The 20,660-nt window shown below is 41.4% G+C and overlaps 1 protein-coding gene across 4 annotated transcripts in view; it reads left to right on the top strand.

The window, feature by feature from the left end:
* Positions 1–20,660, top strand: part of BTRC (beta-transducin repeat containing E3 ubiquitin protein ligase) — a 125,679-nt gene that overhangs the window by 47,865 nt on the left and 57,154 nt on the right. For all 4 annotated transcript variants that reach the window (XM_082285955.1, XM_082285953.1, XM_082285956.1 and 1 more), the window contains 2 exons: positions 1,532–1,609; positions 14,462–14,551. In XM_082285955.1, the coding sequence (XP_082142081.1) occupies positions 1,532–1,609; positions 14,462–14,551 (168 nt within the window). The remainder of the gene's footprint in view (positions 1–1,531; positions 1,610–14,461; positions 14,552–20,660) is intronic.

Genomic DNA, 20,660 nt, shown 5'->3' with positions numbered 1-20,660 from the left:
AACCCCATATCTGCCATTTCTCAGCAAACAGCTTCTGCCCCTGCCCGGTGTCCTGGCTGTCGCTTTCCTCCCCGTTGCCCGGAGCAGCGAGCCCGCGCTGCCCCGCTGCTGCCGGATCACGCAGCACTGCAGTGGGCACACGCTCTGCTCTGCTGACGGCTTCCCGCAGCTGCCGTGCCTGCTGCTGGCCCTGCACTGCCACTGCTCGCAGGGCCCCACTCCTCCTCTGCCAACAGATGCCACTTCTGTCTCCTGAGGTGTTGGGCTGGAAGCTGTCTCTGTGAGAAGCCAGGCAGAGCCGTGCTCAGCAAAGGACAGGTTATTTGGGGGACAGGTACAGAATGCAAACTTCTGCTGTAATAGACGTGGTCCAGAGCTTGTCTGCAAGTAACTGGAAAACCACCCCTTTCCTGGCAGAGCTCTCCCTACACAGTTTTTCTGTATCTCTTTAAAACCTGTTTAGTTGCTCACTACTTGAATGTGTAGAAGTGTGGCCTAAGGCTGTGAATACTGTGGTGATCCAACTGATTTTAGATGTGTGTGTGGGATTCCCCCAAAGCTGGCTGTCATTTCTCCCCCAATGCAGTAGCTGAACCCATGCAAAGGAACGCTGCCTTCCAGAGTAGCTGACTTTGGCAGTGAGGTCGGGATTCTTCCCACTGTATCCAGCAGTTCTCAACCAAACATTTGCAAGAGACTCTTCATGTCCTGATACAACTATAGTTTCTCTTTAAACCAATAAATATTCGGTTTTAATCATGACATTAGCAGGAAAAAGTTTCCCTGTTATATTTTTTACTCGTGCTGGAAAAGCCCTTGTATTTCTTGTCTGCTTTGTCTTGTCTTACTGATTTTTTTTTTTGGAGGTGACAGCTTACATTTTGGAGCATCAGTCTTTCTAGAAATTGTACATGTATGTGGAGTCAGGGGGCAGGAGAGGAAAACAGCTGTATTATCATACACAAGCTACACAATATTTGGGGGATTTTTGGGTCAGATCTCCTGACAACCTCTTTCACAAGAATTTAGCTCCATCGTAATTTCTCTATGATTTTAAGCAGCCAAGCAGACTCAGTGCAATTAGTAATTGTTAGGCAGATTAAAAATATAGGGGCACAGAGAACAACAGTTGTACCCATTAACAGCCTCTTGTTTTCAACAGGTTCCAGTGTTGTAAATGGTTATTTTATATATGGTTATTATATATATGGGGTTTTCAGGAGTACCGATGTTGCCATGCTGATGCAACCACCATTTCAGCTTTTCAAAGTGGCTGTTACTGGTAGTTTCAGAATAAATCCCTAAAGCATGGGCTTCTTCAGTAGATACCTACACAGTAGTGCATTGTTGTGTTGAGGACAAGAAATTCTTTCTCTGCCATAACGAGCTGTTTGGCATAAAAGTACAAGTTAGCCTCCAGTATGTGTATGTGTAAAGTACTACAGCCTATGTAGGAGAAGTATTGTTTCTTTTCTCCTCCCAGAGTAATATTAGGGATAAGAACTGAATTAAAGCTTACTTTCTTTCACAGAATTCCTCTGAGAGAGAAGACTGTAATAATGATGAGCCCCCTAGGAAGATCATTCCTGAGAAGAATTCACTTAGACAGGTATGTGATCAGTCTCTTTAAAAATGTGATAAAACTTTCTAGCTATTTGAATCCTTAAATGCTTCTGGAAGCTGAAGTCTGGCTTGTGCTCATGGAAATGTTTTCTTCTTTGAAGTCTGAGCAAGTCACAATTGTACCCAGGAAAATCAGACACAAGGATTTAGCTTTCAGGGGCGTTTGATGACTGAAGAAATACATGCTTCAGTATAGTTCAGTCAGCTGTGACTCTAGTTTTACCTTTCTCCTTTTGGTGTTCATCAAGCCCTCTTCAGCCTTTTCTTCTGTAATTGTTCCTGTCTTGTTTGTAGTATATTTTGCCTTGCCTCAGATCAAGACACTCAAAGTGTTCTACAACAATTAAGCTTTTTACTGCCCTTGAAGGCAAACTTTCTTGGAGGTGATATCCAGGTTAATAACCTGAAAAATGACCCGTTCTTGTTTCTTTTACATTCATATAAATGACTAATGGGTAAAAAAGAGAAAGGGTGGTCTAATAAAACATTATTTCTTTGTCTTTTATATATAGTAAAGCAAATTTCTTACCAATTCAAAATAATTCATTTTTTTAATCCCCATGGCCAACAAAGGGAGTCTGGCATGTGCTTTCTGGGAAATTTTAAGTTTGGTTTAGTGATTTTTGGTCCATTTTCACCTTGGTCTTTTTCCCCACTGCAACCTTCAGGCAGCAGAAGCAAAATTATGTCCATGCCTTAGCTGCCTGAGGTTGCTGCCTGGTGAATCAGAGTGAAACCATTGGTGAATGTGACTTCAGTGAGTACCCCAGGCCACAGATTGCAGCAGCTGAAGAATTATTACATTTCCTTCTGCATCTCAGCCACAGGAGCAGCAGTCTCAGGCAGAGGAATAAGATGGCACAATCCTGCCCCACATCTGCTATTTCCAGGAGAAGTTGTGGGTCAGAACCACAGTAAAGGAAGAAGTATCTTTTTGATACAGTGCACTTGTGCTCAGTTGTTGGTTTTGCATGGTTTGTTTGGAGGGGGTTTTTTTTGTGTTTTAATAATGCATTGTGTTAGGAGTGTTTGATTTTGTGGGAGGAGGTGTCATGTAAGGGACCACATACATGTGACCAAGGCAGGTCCATCTAACAGATGTAGTCCATATAAGTCTTCTAGACATGAGGCAATATGCTGGCATAATGACTGAGGTCCCACTTATTGCTGAGAAGGATTATCTTGCAGAATTGATTAAATATGTTAGATGAAACTTAAACTGTTTCTGGCATTCAACAACAAACAAGAGCTGGAGGAGGAGGGCAAAGCTACTAGGTCCCTGCTGTGTATCCCCAGGATAGGAAACAAGGTCCCCAGCATGCCAGAAAATCAGGGGTTTTTTATCTTAGAGTTATGTTATCAATGGCAAGCTTTCACGTTCAGCAAGAAGAGGTATATGTCTCTTCTTCAAGAAAAGATTAATAGTAAGAGATGTTAAATAAGAAGGATCATGAGTTACTTATTTTGTGTGTCTTCTCATCACACTGAGTCCTTCCTCATGATTATTGATTGAGGAAACGGATATTTACAAACTGTATTATACAGATGAGGAAGGTACAGTTTCTTGAATCGGGTTTCCATTTTGTTATATTTCAATCTGTAGAAGTATTCTTAGTGTCACAGGAAAGCTGTCTTTTCCCTCAGGCCCACAATTCATCATAATCAAGTAGATACCAGGAATACAACTAAAAAACCACTTGTAGTGTCCCGAGATTTCATATTGGAAAGAATTTAATGGACATTGTTTACATTGAAAATGGTTGGCTGTGTTGCACAGTATTGTTGAGACGTTGTATCAGTCTCCATCTTTGTGTCCAGTCTTTACAGTGACAGATGTAGGACAAAATCCTTGGGTCTTCTACTGCTATCTGGGGACTTTGTGCTGAGAACAGTCTTTGTAGATAAATTCAGGATGCAGTCTTAGTCTAAAGCAGGTGCCCTCTTGTCTAGATCATAGGAGGTGGTGGTCCATGATTTTTTGCCTGTTATGGAAGGAATTCTGATTCTTTACATAGATATAAATAAAGCTGTCTGAGCATTTTGAAAGCTCAGATTGCTCCTCTTCTCTGCTCCTCTTCTCCAGGAGCAGTAGGGAGTTTTCCAGCTCTCATTCCTGAAGTCGGACACATATTTAGCCATGTGCCTAAATACTCCCAATCAATGAGTAATACCTACTGGAAAGATCTGCATCTCTTACAGAAAGGTATGCAGAGTGGCTGCCATGTCTTACATCTATCCATACTTTGTAAAACCAAAATTATGTGACCTGCCAATGCTGTCAAAGCAGTAATACACAAAAAATGCCTTCCATTCCAGTGGAAAGATGCTACCTTGGTAAATATTGTGTGAACAGTTTCGTATTTTCTGTTCCTCCCGTAGTATTTCATTATTTGGGAACGTGGGCCTACATGCACAGAAAAATTGAGTGTATGTGGGTAGAAGGGAAGTCTGTTTATTTAATGGTCTTTCCAGTGGAAGTATCCACATATTTAGTACTTTTTGATTAGTCTTAGAAAATTAATGAGATGCATCAGACCACTTCAAGGTAAGTATGATTTCTTGACATGTTCAGCTGCTAACAAGTTTAAGTAAAGGTGCATTTCCTTTTCTTGCCTTGTTTGCAGTGCTGTTATGCAGCCTTAAGCATAAGTGTTTTCTCAGGTGGGTTTATGGAAAAGACATACCAGAAGGTGGAGGTATTAAGGAGGTGTAATGCTTACTTCATGTATCTGAAGTTGTATGCAGGAGCTGAAGACACCCATTGCTCAGTGCTATGGAACTCTTAATAGAAGAAATGTCATTTTGCTATTGATTAAAATGGTTTATGGAGAAGTGTGTCTTCAGAAGTCTCAACAAGTGGGGCTGTGTCCTTAAATTGCTGGAAGTGGAAAGCACGGCCGCTGTTGGGTGCATGTGGGGGCAGCAAGGCCGAAGAGACATGGAGATTAGCACTGGGAAACAGAAAAAGGCAATGAACTTGACTTTCACTGTTATCTGGAACAGCGAAAAGATCTAAGCTATGACAGACTTTGGAATATGGATGCAGACATTCAGTTTTTGTTGAGTGCTTGATCTGACAAAATTAAATTTTGAAGGGATAAACAGAAAATCATAGTATGAAAACAGACCAGAAAAAAACAATGACAAGTGGCAAAAGTTTTTGGCAACTTTATTTAAGCTAACAAACGAATTTTCACACTGCAAAGTTATAAATTAATTTTAATAGGCTGATCCAGATGGTCCATTTGGAAAATGGATAGCTTGATCTGTTGAAAATTAAACTAAATTTATCTCTCTCATACTTCAAACCGAAGTAAGTGTGAGAAGAGTGCCCATTAAGTCCAGCTCATACAGATGGACCGGCAGGTCACACATGGGACTAATCTGATTCATTTTAAAAATAAATGCATGAGTTATTGAATCAGGTTCCTGTTTCAAGCCCTGCATGTGAGCGTGTGTGTGTGTGTGCTGCCCTTTCAAAGGGACTCGCAAATGCTTCAGTGCGTTTTTAACCTGTGTGTTTCCATTTTAATTCAACTTCCTTGCCAAAAACCATAATTAGTTTTCAGTGCCTATCATTTAGTGTTAGACCCAAACACTAGATTGATTAGGTCAGCCATTTGTTATTTTAAGGGCTATGTCTCCATCCTTCATTTATGAAGAACATGAGCTCAATAGTCTTGGGGAGAGAGCCGGCCTTTAGAAACTGGGAAGGGGAAGCTCTCTGGGGGCCCCTCCAGCCTTTTAGCTTCTGGGTGTTTTTAACAGAGCCATGAATGCAGATTTGTAAATTTATTGCAGTGCCATCTGGTTTTTTTGCAGGAACCGTATTATTGTTGGCTCGTATCTGTCTATTGTGGTGGTCACTCCCCGGGAGCTTGCCCTCATAGTCCTACGGAAAGTGATGAATAGTGGGGGTCAACATGAATAGGTCACAGGGCAGCTGTCCGGGGCTGCCCTGAACTTGATTACCCCGCTGGTTTTTAAAGAAGACGGGCACAATGCTGGTTGTTTAAAACCTTCCCTCCCCTCTCTTCAGTGCAGCAATAATGAAGTACCTTTTGCTGCTGTGGTTCATCTGTGGGCGAAGGTGCCTTGTGGGGAAAAGCTGGCAGCAGCGAGGCTGCCTGCAAACCTCACACTGGACTCTGCTGTCTTTCTGCAAGCTTCCAGATGGAAGTCCGGGGGAAAAAAATCCCTGTCTATTACCCCATTCAGACAAGCCCCTTAGCATTTTCAAGAATTCTTCCTCTTATGGTTTTGGCACAGAATATTACCTCAATTCACTCTTACAGATTTGAGATAATTTTCTAAAATTACATGTAGCACCTAAAACATGCTCTGGGCGCTATTTCAAAGTTAAAATAGGCACAGTCTGATCTTAAGAGTTTAAAGCCAATACTCAAGAAAACCGTGAGAAGCAGAAAGCGGCTGAAGAAGGTAGAGCAAAAGGAAAACAAGAAGTAGCAACCATTTGCAGTGTACTTTCAGCTGGCAGCCTTGTCCCACTGCTTACGGCTTCCCAACCAGGCACGTTTCTCCTCTGCAAAAGTGTTTCTGCTGTGAAAAATTGAAGCCCTCTTCTTGACTGTTGAGGAAGGTTGCCTGGTGTGGAGGAAGAGAGGGTCCTTCAGCTCCCTCCATCACTTTGGGGAAGATGCTGCATTTCAGATTTGCCTTCTGTTGGAGAGCTGGTTGAGGCAGGGCAGTCCTAGTCTGTAAAGTTATCCTGGTTACCTCATCTTTTACACAATGCTTGGTAGTAAGTAGTTGCTGATTGAAAAACCCCCTGAAATTGCTAGAGGTACACCCTTAGCTTTATTTGCAAGATTATTCTTTCTTTTTAATCTTTTTTACTTATTATTCTCAAACAACAACAACAAAAGAATAATTTCCATTCCTGTGTGACGCTTAATGTGTGTTAAAAAGCTATCCAAAGCGGGATGTGCTGGAGTCTGTTACAATGGGAATGCTGCCTTGTGGCGGAAAGGCCACTGGGCTCTTTCAGCATTAGTGCTAATAGGAATCTGTCACCCCGCCGCATTGCTGCATTCCTCTGTAATTGAGTAAATTGCAAGTGTTGTCTGCTCCCCCCTGCCCTTTGTGTCCATGTCCACTTACCATCCGAAGAACGTGGGCAGTGATAAATAAAGCGCTGAACAGGGCTCCCAGCTCTTTGAAAGCAGCATGTTGCCAGCCCCCTAGTTATATTTCTTTAAGTGTTTATGTTTTTCTGTATTCTTTCTCTTGTGTGGCTGGAACCCTGGGGATCCAAAGCCATGAGAGAGGCCAAGAAGCTAACAAAAGTAGCTGTCCCCTTGTTAGCTTGTTCCTTTCTTCTTTAAAAAACAAGATGAAAACCATCTGGCTCAGGGCATTACATTTTCCTCCCCCGTGCACCTCTATAGATGAAGAGTTTCACCTGCAGTGAGGGTTTACATTGATTAGGGAGGGAGCAGTAATTCAAGCCTCCATCCACTTCAGTGGTACTTTGCAGTCTTTAAAGGTGCTGACCCATTGAGTTAAACTGTCAAGGGAGGATAAAAAAGGATCTTCATCCCGGGAGGTAACAGCTGCCAGGTTTTCAACACCTTGCGCGCTGCTGGAAAAATGTCACAAATTGTCAATGGAAAGAAAAATCACTTGGCTGCCATCTTCCCTTAATGATATGCCTTATAAAATGAAAGATTTAAGGGTTTAAAAATCAGCAAGTAGCTATTAGGAAAAAAAAATCCTGGGGGATTTTGAACAATGGGCCCAACAAGATGTATCCCGAAAGGCTATGGATAATGCATCCAAGTTAAAATAACCGGGTCTGACTGGGATGACCATGGTTATGTCTGCACAGTGGGACAAGAGGGAAGTGAAAGCAGCAGCACAGAAGTATAACACTACCATGCCTGTATTAAAAAAAAAAAAAGTAGAAATAGTAGTCTGATTCATAAGCCAGTGAACTGCGAGAAGACATACTGTATTTCTGCTCTTTTGAGGACAATTTGTTTTCAAGCAGCTACCAGATGGCTAAATACCACAACATTTTCCTTTTCTTTTTTTTTCCCCTTCTTTAACAAGAGATCTAGTTTGCCTTGCTCTTTGTTTTTGTTTGTTTTAATGCTTTTACATAGCTGAACAACCCCATGGTGCTTGGCATTGTGGCATACTCCTTTTTGTGTTCCCCCCCCCTTGTGCATTGATGGATGAGTTAAAAAAGATCTTCAGCTTTAATGTAATTTCAGGTAACAAGCATATTGGACTAAGGCTTTTTGTTTGCATTGTCTTGAGGTTTTTTGTTTTAGGGGCCTTTTTCTTAATGTTTGTTTTAGGTAAGTCATTTTAATTGTACTGGGTAATTAGAAGGTACACACAGCCAAGGGAGCTTTGTTATGGTAATTGCTCAAGGAAACCCACTCCCCAACTACCATTGCCATGTGTTAAGACACGTCTTCCCTCTAGTGGCAATATTAAGGACTCTGGCTTTCACAGTCGGCAAGGTGTAATTGCAATATGACAAACTGTGCTTTAGGGAAAATCCTGTAAATGATCTAGTTTTTTGTTTGGCTAGTCTTTATTTTGTCTTGCAACTTTCTGTGGAGACTATCCTTCCCAAGGCTGGGCTAGGGATAACAAAAATTTCGTCTTAATAAAATAGTTGAGGCAGATCTTGGGTAATGTCTTACAGCTTGACTTAATTCTAGTCTTCTTTTTAATTACCTGTTTATAAAAGCGTTTTTAAATTTGCTAAGATTACTTAATTCTTTCAGAAGAAGCACCTCATTTGAAATAAATAAATAAATTGCATTTATTTTAAATAGTCCATGTGAAAGACCTTTAAAGGGTAATTAATGCAAGTCTCCTAAGACTCTAAATAAGATGAAAGCGATCTTTCCAAATCTGCTGGAGTGATTTGTTTATATAACTTCCCATTTCTGCTGAATTCTTCTGAGTCTAATAACTTTTTTTCTAACCGTTTGGCAATTTGTGCTTAGCTACAAAAGCCCTTGTTCAAAAAGAACAGTTTAATAATCTTTTCCCTGAAAATGACTTGAAGGGAGGGTATGGGTTTTGTCTTTTTGCTGTGTTTTTATTAGTGTTATCTTTCTCTGATAAATCATGTAATTACTAACAATTGGGGGGGGAAATCTTATTGAGCTCCTGGGTTGCAGCTTCTATTAAAAAGTGGAGCTTTGTTCAGGGACTGGGGATTCTTGGAATGAATGGCCAAAGAAATGGATTTCAGTTGGTAGAAAAGCTGCACACACATGGAGTTCTGCCTGGAGTTCGAGGCTTCAGGTTGGTGCTCAGTGCTCAGTGCTCATCCAGAGCTGCACAGACAAGAGGAGAAATGTTTATGTGTTTGTGTCAAAAGAGCAGGATCATACTTTCTTTAAAAAGAAAAATGTAACCAAAGACACTTACGGAATGAGATCAGATACAGCTCTATCTTTAGTGAACCATAGTCTAGTTCCTCTGTGGCATTTTAAGCCTTTGGCTGAGAGTGAATACAGCTTTGTGGTTCCCCTGCTTCTGACATGATTTGGTGCTCCCATATATTTGTAGGTTTCTTTTTTTTTTTTCATTAGAGCTTGTTTGGCTATAGGGCTGCTTAACACTCTTCTCAAACGGCTTTTGCAAGGTTAAAGGAATGCAGCTTGGTAACAAGTTTGTGTCATTTTAAATATATACCTCCCAGTAAATAAGGAGGAGTCTTGCAATCAATCCCTTTTAGTGTGTTATATGTTTCACCTGACAACTAAACCCTCTATTGATTAACCATTACTTTGTTAGATAATCTCGTGTCATTGAAGCCACTGTAAAAATTAAACTCTTTAAAATGTTTTACCCTAGCAGCAGTGTGAAAATTGAAAACTTGTTCAGAATTACAGCCAGCTTCCACAAAGAGGGTAGTTTTCAACAAACTGGTTTATGTTTGCATGCTTTATATGCAATATAAAAACATATTAAAGCACTCCAACGCAAAGCTATCTGCCTGTAGCGTTGAACCAGGCTACCATTTCAGAATACTTTTTCTTGATGAAGAAACCTCTTATTTTGATGAAAGGTGAGGAGAAACTTGAAGAGTTTTGGTGCAGATTACATGAGGTATGTAAAAGGGTCAACCTTTAAAGCTGAACTTGAGAAATTTCCTTTTCTGAGGCTTAGTTTTGGTTTTGATTTTCCTGCTTTTCTTCCAGGTAAGTCAGTGTTCCCATGGGCATTGGAACAAATGAAAGGAGGTACTCTTATGTTGCAGTATAGCATTAGACACCATCAAATGTTTCACCTAACATGAAGGGCTCTGCATTATTACTGGATATGACATTAACTCTGCTCTCAGAATTCTCTAGTCTATTCACTGGATCTATTCACTAGTAATTACTAGTGTACAAACAATATCAGATGAAACCAAATCTCCGTGTCCAGCAGCCATTTTGTCTCTCTGTAGCCAGTAACTGCTGCCTGCAAAAAAGCATTCAGAGATTCCCATATAATACTGCCTTAACAATATATTCTCCAAGCTTCTTACAACTTGGCCTCATGGGCCAGATGCAGCTTCTTTGTAACACTGTCAGTACATTTCCATTGAGACCTATCAAGTAGAGTGACATTACCTCTTTTTCCCCTGGACTACGAGGGACAACTAGGTTTTCTGTGTTTTGCTTCCAACCCTTTAAAACATATTGTAGAACATGCATGTGAATCTTCTTTGCCCTCTTTATTCATCCCACAAGGCCAATAAGGCATTCTTTTGTGAGAATGGGAAAATAAGAACTTTGTAACTTTGCAAAGACAGTAATGTATGTCAAACTGAAGAGTACTTTATGTTTTAATCTCAAATATGCATCCTGATGTGTTGAATACATGATATATACTCCTTTTGGTTTTTCCTTTTTCTCTTTTACTTCCACTGGGAAACAAAGAGCTGCTGAAGGACTAAATGGTAGTCTGGTAATTTGGCACATACATAAATCCTTATGTAATAAAATTACTGTGTAAAAGTTGGCTCTCATAGTTAAAGCATGTTCTCCTCTCCTTCTGTAGTTGAAAAGGTTGGGAAGGAGGAGTTCCTTGGCATGTTGTCAAAGGGCAGAGAGGTACTGATAGCATGGGAATGTCCAGGTCAGTCAGACCCAGAGTCTGCTCATCCACTGCCTACTCTGGCACTGTCAGTGGAAGGTGCTGTTGAATGAGAGCAAACAAGTCTGGCCTCTTTTGGTACTCGACTGCCCTCCTGTTCCTGCAGCATCTACTGCTGTTGCATTAGGGATGTTTAGGGGATATCTGTGCTGAGTATCTATGGAGCTGCTGTCCATGAGTTTGTTTAGTCCCTTTTTCCACTTCTGATGATGTTTCTCTGCACGATGTTCTGGGGCAGCAAGCTCCAGAAGTTCACTGCCAGCTGTGTGAAGAAGTATTTTATTTTGTCTTCTTTAAATTTATGCTATACTAGTTCTGTCAAAAGTCAGTAATCCTGGTATTGTGGGATTTGATGGACAAATTATGCTGGTGATGCCTTTTCCTGGTCTTAAAATCAAGAGTCAAACATGGTTAGAAGGGAAAAAGGGATTTTACCTCGGTATTTATTTTAAGGATCCTTAGGTGCACACGTCCAGGTCAAATGCACCAAAATGCACACCACAATGCCCCCCCCAAAAGATCTGGTATAACATTATAGGTTTTACTAATTAACATATCTATCAAAGATTCCCCAATGAGAGGCTTGAATGAACCCCCTCCCCAAAGAACCTTCCCCTGGATGGTTCTATCTTGGTTTACAGAATGTGTTCTGGAGAGGACCTTGGGGTCTGAGGCACACTAACCCCTACCTACGAAGCTTCTAAAATGTTTAGTCTCCTAGCTGAACAAACAAGACCAAGAATGTAGGCAAAAAGCACTAAGAATGCAGAAGTTGTAAAAAGGTATGACAGGGATATAAAAGAAAAGGCAAAAAATCATCATGGCATCATTGGAAGTTCAATTGGTGCTGTTCTCACTGAGATGTAATGTGGATGAAAGTAATAAAAATTGGGCAATACAGTGGAATAATTATTTGTATGTGCATTCTGACATGCACATAACTTTTGAATAGTGCATAGTGAGCTTCTTTCATTCTCAGGAAATGCTGGTGTCTTTAGGTTTAGCATTTAGTATTTCACATTTTGTATTTGGATTGTCTACTCTTTACCATTTGTAAATGTGCAGAAAGCCTGTTGTAAGCCCAGCTTTTAAAGAGCTGGCGTGCAACCAAGGTTTGTGCGTACCTGTCTTGGGAGGAAAAAGACAGACAAGATCTGAGTTCACAGTTCACAGAGCCACAGACTTCCTTGTTGCTTTCAGTAAATGTTTTTGTGGCTGAGCTTTTGATCTGCAAAGAGGAGTTAGTAGTAGCTTTCCTCAAGTCAGGGCTCCTCGTGAAATTTACAGTATGTAGCAGACAAGTTGTACAGAAATACTGCATCCGGAATTCTAGGAATTAAATTACAAATGAAAGAAATCACGGATTTACAATAAATGGGTTAAATTACACAAATGTCAAAACTGAACAAAGAATCTTATAAACTCTTCATGGTTTTTCACCTTCACAATCTGGTTGAATTTAACTAATACCATGCCTGTAAAATGAGGTTTGCATGGTATTGTCTGAATGCCAGTGCAAAGCAGATGGTGTCAACTTTTTGTCTATCAGTTGGGCTGCTATATCTAAGCCCCAGTTTACAGTAGTTTATACCATTCTGGTTTTTCTTCTGAGGAGAAAGTTCTGTGCATACCAGGGTGATGGTTTTATGAGATTGGCAAGTATTTGCAAGAGGCCATCAGACTTCTGTTTGCTTGTGGCCTAATCCAGTTTGAATCTGAGCCTCTCCTGCTGAAAGATGCACTTTGTTCATCTGCACAGCACCTTGAATGAATTCATGTTTTTGAATTTTTCAGCTTCTCCTTCTGGATCCAGGGTCAGAAATTGCTTGCTGGCTGCTAGTCAAAGCAGATGTCAATGTTGTGACATGTAAGGAGAACTGCTGGAGCCAGAATATTCTGCATTCCTGTCTGTCACTGGTTGTTTTCTGGTTAGAGAGCTGAGAAATAAAACATGAACTGCCAAAGCAATGGAGGCGATAGGGATTCTGTGCTTTTTTTTTGTTTCTGTTTCATGGTGAACTTTAAAGGGGCTCTCTAAATAGGTAAGGTAGCAAGGACTGTGATTTCCTGAATTTCTCCAAGAATGTTTGCCCTGTGCTGGTCCAGTACAGATACGCTTGAACCAGTATACTGATTTCCCATGGTGGAGGATGAGGATCGTACGAACTTAGGTGAATGTTATAAACTGTTTGCGAACACTCAGTTCCCATCAGTTGGTGCTTCCCTGAGCTGGGGCTGTTGGGAGCACTGGCTTTGTGGACACATCTCCAATCACTCAGCATAAACCCCTTTTAATCTCTTTGCATTCTTGCCTCTGACATCCTTTGCCATGTGCTCCTCTGCCGGTTTTTGTGTTGCTGTTGACAACGTTTTGCACAGTCAGGCCTCTGGCAGAGGGGCAAAAGGGAGAGATTGTTTCTTGGTGCTTGGCGCTGAGGGAATCTGGCTCTGGTGGTGGAGGTTTGGGGCAGAGGGAGAGGTTTAGGAGCTGTTATCGTGCCAGTGTTGCCCACAGGTTTTGTAACCTATAGTAGGTTTGGGGTTGAAGTAATTTCAAATCAAACAAATGGAAATCATAACAAGCCCTGAAAAAAAGATCTCCAGAGATTGCCAGTGAGTATTGCAGGGAGAGAACTGACAGGCAGCTCTCTACAAGTCTTTGTACGTCCTCCCATTAAGGCAATCTTAAAAATATCATGAGTGTTAGTATGTTTTACTTAGTGCTCTTGAAAATGTCTTTGTAACAAGTTTAATTTCATTCTCTTTTAGCGAGTTTTTTGGGTTTTCCCCACGCAACTATTTGAGGTAGCAACATCTTCTCTGTGGTCCACTTACTGCTCTTGTAACAAAGCAAGTTTGTGCTTGCTTTTGAGTTGCCACTTTTGCATGGGAGCATTTTTCTGTAAATGCTGGTGTATTAATCCCATACTGAAGCTCTGAGGAGCAGAGGTGTTGGCGGTGAGGAGAAGAGCCTCCATTAGAAGCTCCTGAGTTCTTTAGGCATTTTAGTTTAAATAGCCAAGTCAACCAAAGTATGATATTAAGTCCACTTTGTAAGTATTGTTCATACACTTCCCTCAGAAGGGGGAGAGACTATGAGTGATGCGTTCTGGAAAGATTTTGAAGTCTGTGGCCCCAATTGGGGGTCACTTGGGCAGGACAGCATTAAAGAAAAAAGACATTCTACTTTAAAAAATTTAAAAAATCTTTACAAAACTGAGGAGATTAAATACAACAATGAAATGTGGTCTTCATTTGCTCCCTTCTGATTATAACCTTCATAGTCTCCCCATGTATTTTACATTTTATATTCTGATAAAGTGGGATGTTTATTCACATTTGACATACTCTGTGATAACTAGTGTGTAGAAATCACCTTGCTTTAGTTGTTCCATTATGCAGCATTTTGTGAAAGAATTAAAAACTGAGATTAGATTTTTTTTTCCATTTTCAAAGGAACAGAGAAGAAAAATCTTTTTCTTTGTATTTCAGTACTGTAAAATTGTTCATAGCTTCTCAGAGGACATGCATGCCCTGAACATAGACTTTTGCTATAAACTGGTTTATTTGGGTTTGAAACATTTACATCTTAGAAAAAGGAAATGTTGTAGAGTAGTAGAATTAGTGTAGGTTCCTGTGCCAAAAATGTGGTGCCTGAAAGAAAATTGTTCTTCTATTCATAACCATTTCAATCTTTCTGCAGACCTACAACAGCTGTGCCAGACTGTGCTTAAACCAGGAAACAGTATGTCTAGGAAGCACTGCTATGAAGACTGAAAATTGTGTGGCCAAAGTAAGTAAGAGAACAGCTTTGGTTTTGAGGGTTTTTTAGCAAATTGTTCATTGTTAGTCAACGAAAAGCTCTTGTTAAATATTACAGTTAGAAAAAGTATTTAAACAAAAAGCAAGTATTTGGGGTAGGATTTTCTGTCCTTCAGTGTGGAGATTTTAGGCTTGCTGTTTTTCTCTGCTGGAAATGATTACTTGAGTCCTGAGCTATATAGGATTGAAGGGTTCATTCTGCTATACAAGTAATAGGCTTTTCCAGTGGGATGACCTATGCTGGCCATGTAATTAGCTGTGGCAACTTCAAATGATAAATGTCCAGATGCATATTAGAAATACTGCATGAGAGCTGTTTGTATCATGATTCCCTTTGTTAGCTACCAGAAGGGAGGTGCAAAAAGAAGGACCTTCAATTAAAATACAGTGAACACTGTACTTAAAGGAAAGGGAGGAGGGGGATATTACAGTCAGAATGGTAAGAAAATGAATTTATTAGCCTGTCACAGGAAAGTAATTTCTTGAGAATTGAGGTAGATGTGATTGGAAAAGATGAGGTGCCAGTACCCACCCTCTTTCTTAGAATTCAGCATAACTAAAGTAAAACAATGTACAGCTTGGGCTGTTTGTCAGTGGAGGACATTTGAACCACGACCATGTGTGGAAAGGCTGCGCGAAGGATGTGTTTAGCCTTGTGTAAGCTTTGTATTTCCACTGAAAGGAAGTTTAGAATGGGCATGCAGGACAGATCAGTGCATGCAGCCATCTGTTACTGAAACCAGCTGGCATTTTGTTGCTCCTCTGTCACCACAAACCTGACCACTCAAAAGCGTGTTTTCCCTTTCAGTTATTTATTCCTTGATCTTCTTGAAGTCCATTTTTTTCATACTTTGATTGGTTGTTAAAGGTGCCTTGTCCCTTCAGGGGCCATTTTTGTATTGACCTTTAAGATAATTTCTCAGCTAAATCTTTGCTGGGGTTTTGCAGGTGAATTTTGGATGTCCCATTACTTTTGACTCTTGTCAGGGAATTGGCTATCACAAAAGTTTGTCATGGTGCTTGCAGGTGGCTTAGAGCTCATAAACTGTGCTTGACATGCCAGTTACCTTCCACTGGAGAAGCACTTCTGAGAGAAGCTTACCAGCTCTGGTACAAAGTCCTGGTACAAAGTTTCATACTGGCACTTCCATTCTTAACATCACTGCTGTTGCACACTGCTTCCTAAGGTGCTTTATGATACAGAGTAGATGAAACTCTTTAAGCAGAGCAACTCTGGCTGAGTTGTCTTACCGTAGAGCATCGTTCCGATGCCATAAAGCAGCTCACAGCAGGCTCATGGGTCAAAACCCATTCAGCCCTGTCTGCTCTACAGAGTCCTGTTTGACCTGATCGCCTCACGAAGGAGCAAGGGTAAGCAAGAAGGACAGCTAATTTAAGTGGTGCCTCTTTTAAATGAAATCACATACTGTAACATCTTCATGCCTTAGCTAATAAGCTCTCCTGAAGTTACATTTTCAGCAGGTTTATGGTGAGAGGCGTAGGTAGGCCTCAAGGCAAGAACAGCAAGACTTGTTTTATGCTCTTGAGGATGAATTTGAGCCATCACCCTGGAGATAAAATAGTGTGTGTTTTTGAAGTGTCGTGTCTCTATATGCTGTAGGGCAATATATGTATGTGTATATATTCATGGACAGTCTGTCATCATATAAATGTATGGAAAACCATACATAAACACATATATATATATGCATACATACATGCACATACATGTGTGTAGATCTATATCTGAAATATATATGTATCTTTCTCTAATAAACCATAAGGACTTTTTTGGGGATACAATTCCTCTAGTACTAGCTTGCCTGGCTACCGTACTCCTTTCCTTTGCCTTCCTAGCTATAAACCAAATGAAGTTGCTTCTACGAAAGCTTGTCTTTCAAATTCCAGAAGTGTCGAAGCATTTATAAATCCAGCTATCTAAGTGCAGATGGCTCAGTGATGGCATAGGCAAGTGGCACAACTGTTAAATGTTCCCTAGGTGAAGGGCTTAAATGGGATTTAGGGAGTTCAGAGGCTTTCTCCTACCAAATGCACATGGCGAGTTTTATCCTCCATGATTGATGTATTTTATAGCCTCGGACTTTAAAATGTGGAAGGTGAATACTGGAAAGTGCTACAGTTTTTATTATCTGCAGCACTTTTCCAAATGTATTGTAGGGGGTTCAGGTTTTTTTTTTTTAACTTGCAGTGAAACACAGAAAGGGTTACTTTGGAAAAAATGTTTTACTCTTTCTGATTCTGCAGTGCAGTATCAGCCCTGACCGGGAGCCACCGTCTGCATTATCACCTGCTTGTCAGATGTGTCAGTCAGTCTGCAAGAGACAGTGGTTTTTCTGAAAACTAAATTTCTGATTCTGCACCTACTTGCAGAAGAGATAATTGTGCTCTGTGCTCTGTTAGGAGCACCATTATTAATGGCATTTACTGATCGTGTGCTTGACATTTCTAAAAGTTTGATCAAAGAATGAAATGCAGTTACCCTTGAGGCCACAAATACCAATACTGAGGTATCTTCTCTCAGATTGGAGCACTGTCCATTCATTAAACTCTCTTGGGAACGAGTGCTTCTGTACAGGACATCTGTTACAGTGGGGGAACTGCAACACGTGTATCAATCAACGAGGCTCTTGGAAAAGAAATATATATGGACTGATTCTTGATAGATGTTTCAGAGGGATGTTTGTTTTCCCAGCTGCATGGCTGAGGATCTGCTGAGGAACTGCGGCAATCACGGGACCCGAGGGTCCTTGCCCGCGCAGGGGAACACAAACCAACCAACGGAGAACGAGGCTGCCCAGGGGCAGGGAAACCCCGTGTCTCCCCCCAGGGCCCCTCTCCCAGGGCTACATGGCAGGGGGAGGGCCCCAATTTCACCCGTTTATTTTTAACCAAAAGAGATTTAAAACTTAACATTGAAAACAACTGGATAAACATGAGATAACAAGGACAATTTCAAAACAAAACAAGCCACCCTCCTGAGTCTTTAAATGTCCAAACAGATTCTCTGGAACATCTTAAGGCTGACAGAAGGGAGACAGGACTCTCCAGGCATGCTTTGTTGGGAAACTGAGGCAGGAGAGGGTTTCTTCCATTTGTACCTGTTGGAATTCTAAACAAAAATAGTTAATTTCTTCCCTCCCCTTTTTCATCCCCGCATCGGATAGGAGTTGTAGGGAAAGGGAATTGTATAGGGAAGCCATGGGGTGAAAAACAGATTAGGAATAAACTGGGGATGGGGTAACCTTCGGAAAGGGTTCATATTGGGTATAGGGTAAAAGGGGAAAGTAGGCTGTGGGTAGGGAAGCTGCTGGGATGGATATCGTTTATAATTTCGTGCATAACGGCTGCCTTTGACTGGAATACCCCCAGGCCCAGTAACATTTGCTGCTTGTAAACCCTTCTTTCCTTGCACTATATCAAATTGTACAACTTCCTCATCTCCTACACTTTGCAGGTAATTTTTAGGGTTATTCTTTTTAATAGCAGTTCCATGAACAAATATGTCTTCTCGGTTGTCACATCTTGTTATAAAACCATAATTTTGTTTAACATTATACCATTTTACTACTCCTAAAACCTTAGCTACGGTGATTTTTTCCTTTTTCTGAGTGGCTGCTGTTTTCTGTCTCGCTGCATTTTTGCTTTCTTTTTTGCTTTCGCTCGCTCCCGTGTTGGAATTGTCGGGGCTGCTCGTGCCTGCGCGCTCTTCCCAGGGTCGCATTCGGGAATGTGCCACTCAGCTCCCCATGCGCCGCCTCCTCTGCTCTCAGCTGCGCTGCCGCTGCCTGGTGCCGCACCCACGTCTCGGCCAGGCCCCCGAGCGACGACCCCCCCGCACCCTGCTCCAGCGCGTCTCGGCGAGGCGTGGCTCCACTCCGCCGCCAGCCGCCTCCCGCGCGCTGCCCCTCGCATGGGGCTCGCTCCACCAGGTGCTGCGCGGGGCCGGGCGGGCACCACCGGGTCTCGCCGCTCCCGCCGCTCCTTGCTCTGCTGCCGACACTGCGGCTCGCTCCGCTCCGCCCGTGCGCGGGAACTGCCTCGCTGCTGCTCACAGAGCACTCGGTCCACGTGGCCTGGGTGGCACAGTCCCTGAAGCAGTTTTAACTTCGCAAGGACACAGCTGACATTGTTCAACCGTCTTGGTAATTAAATAATAGTCACGAAAATATTCTTCCATCGGCATGTATTTTGCCTCAGAAATTAACTGTGTCCAAACAGTCTTCCAAAAGTCTTTGGTAAGAATTAAATCCCAAGAAACGTAGAAAAAGTTCTTAAACAACCATTCCAGGAAGTGTTTCAGTTCCTTTTGAACTTGAACTAAACTAAAATTTACAAATCGTTGTTCAAGAATCTTTTCAAGTTTAAGATAAGTGTCCATATGCGGCTCTGAGAGCCAAGAGTCTTTCCACAGTTCCTCCATAATTTAGAGATGGAGCAGCAAAACAAAAACAAGAAGACAAATCCAGAGTTTCTTCACAAATCAGTCACTGTCCTTAGGGATCGGGGATCATTCTGCCCGCATCATCCACCATTTGTTACAGTGTGGAAACTGCAACATGTGTATCAATCAGTGAGGCCTGTGGAAAAGAAATATATATGGACTGATTCTTGATAGATGTTTCAGAGAGGTGTTTATTTTCCCAGCTGCATGGGGAACGAGGCTGATCAGGGGCTAGGAAAGCCCCGTGTCTCCCCCCCAGGACCACATGTCAGGGGGAGGGCCCCAACAGACATCCAGTGTAAGCTACCAACCTAACAACTGGCATGATTCCTAAAATAGAGGGGGAAAAAACAGATACACATGTTCAGGTATGGAAAGCAGCACAGGGCGACAGTATTTTGATCACTCAAGGAAGTTTGTGTTTGTTAGGAAACTTTGTCTATCTGGTTTTGTGTACAGTGTCATGCTGCTGGTGCAGCCAGGTGCTCAGTGCCTTTTACAAACCTATGAATTAACTAGTTTTATTCAGACATTTAAAAGTAAAGCTAGAATATCATATTCTGATGAATCTTTGTGTCTTATTCTTAGCCCTTCTTTTCTGGTATTTGTCCTCTGAAACTCCATTGATAGGATTTGTACAAGTTTGGATAGAAGCAAATAAGGAACAGTAGAAATTGTTTCAAGTGTGTGCATGTCTTGACTGAAGAGCTGGGATCTTAAATTAAAAATTATACATTGTGATGCACAGATTTCACATGTGTGATCTGTAACATCATTTCTTTCCCTTGCACAGGAGTTTTTCTGTTATTTTTGGCATCTTTTTGTCCATTGCCTTTGAGTGATCAACAAGTCTGATGTATATTCAAGCAAACGTCTTTTAAAAGGAAGTGCAATCTCTAATTGTGTTTTATATGTGTGTGTACACACAGAGGCATATATGTAAAAACTCCTCCTGTTTGTCTCTTTAAAAACCAAAAAATCTCTGCAAGAGAGTTTCTTTTAATGATACTACTGGTATGCAACCAGAAGTGGACAACTTTCTCAGGAATTGGTACTAGGTGCTTAAATAAGGTGGAAATGTAGCATGAACCTGAGCTCCAAGGACAGGGTGTTTGATTTTAATGAGGCTTATTGAAATCTGGCCAAACGAGCATCTGTTCCTATTGTTTGTTCCATATTTCGTAAGCCAGTATCTTCAGGCAGATAATGGTGTTGATGTGTGCTTCATCCTCAATTAGAGAGGGACATAGTTAAAAGTCCCCTGGCATCTGGTATGTCACTAGGATTCTTTTGATGCTCCTGGGTGTCCAAACAAGTTTCTCTTCTGTTCTGTACCCAGGAACACCTTTCTGTGATGACCTTCACACTTTCTATTTGATGTGTGGTAAGGGATGCTCCAGTGTGTCTTCAGTCTCCTTGGCTGAGTCTTTGCTTGGATGGATTATATGCAGTCCTGTTTTCAAACAGGTCTTACCTTTTCACCCTTTCGTTATATGGGCTGTGTTAGGTCTGAGTTTTGCTGTTTGCTTTGAATCTGTTAGATCTTGCATCTCCCTGGATCCTGGAAATAGCCTTTTGATTCCAAGCACTTGTTGTTTCCTGACAAGAGGTTGGTGTA

The sequence above is a fragment of the Coloeus monedula genome (genome assembly GCF_965178545.1).
Source record: "Coloeus monedula genome assembly, chromosome: 8".
In the NCBI taxonomy this organism is placed as follows: Eukaryota; Metazoa; Chordata; class Aves; order Passeriformes; family Corvidae; genus Coloeus; species Coloeus monedula.
Note: the sequence above shows the minus strand (reverse complement) of the source record. Positions and strands in the feature narration are given on the sequence as shown.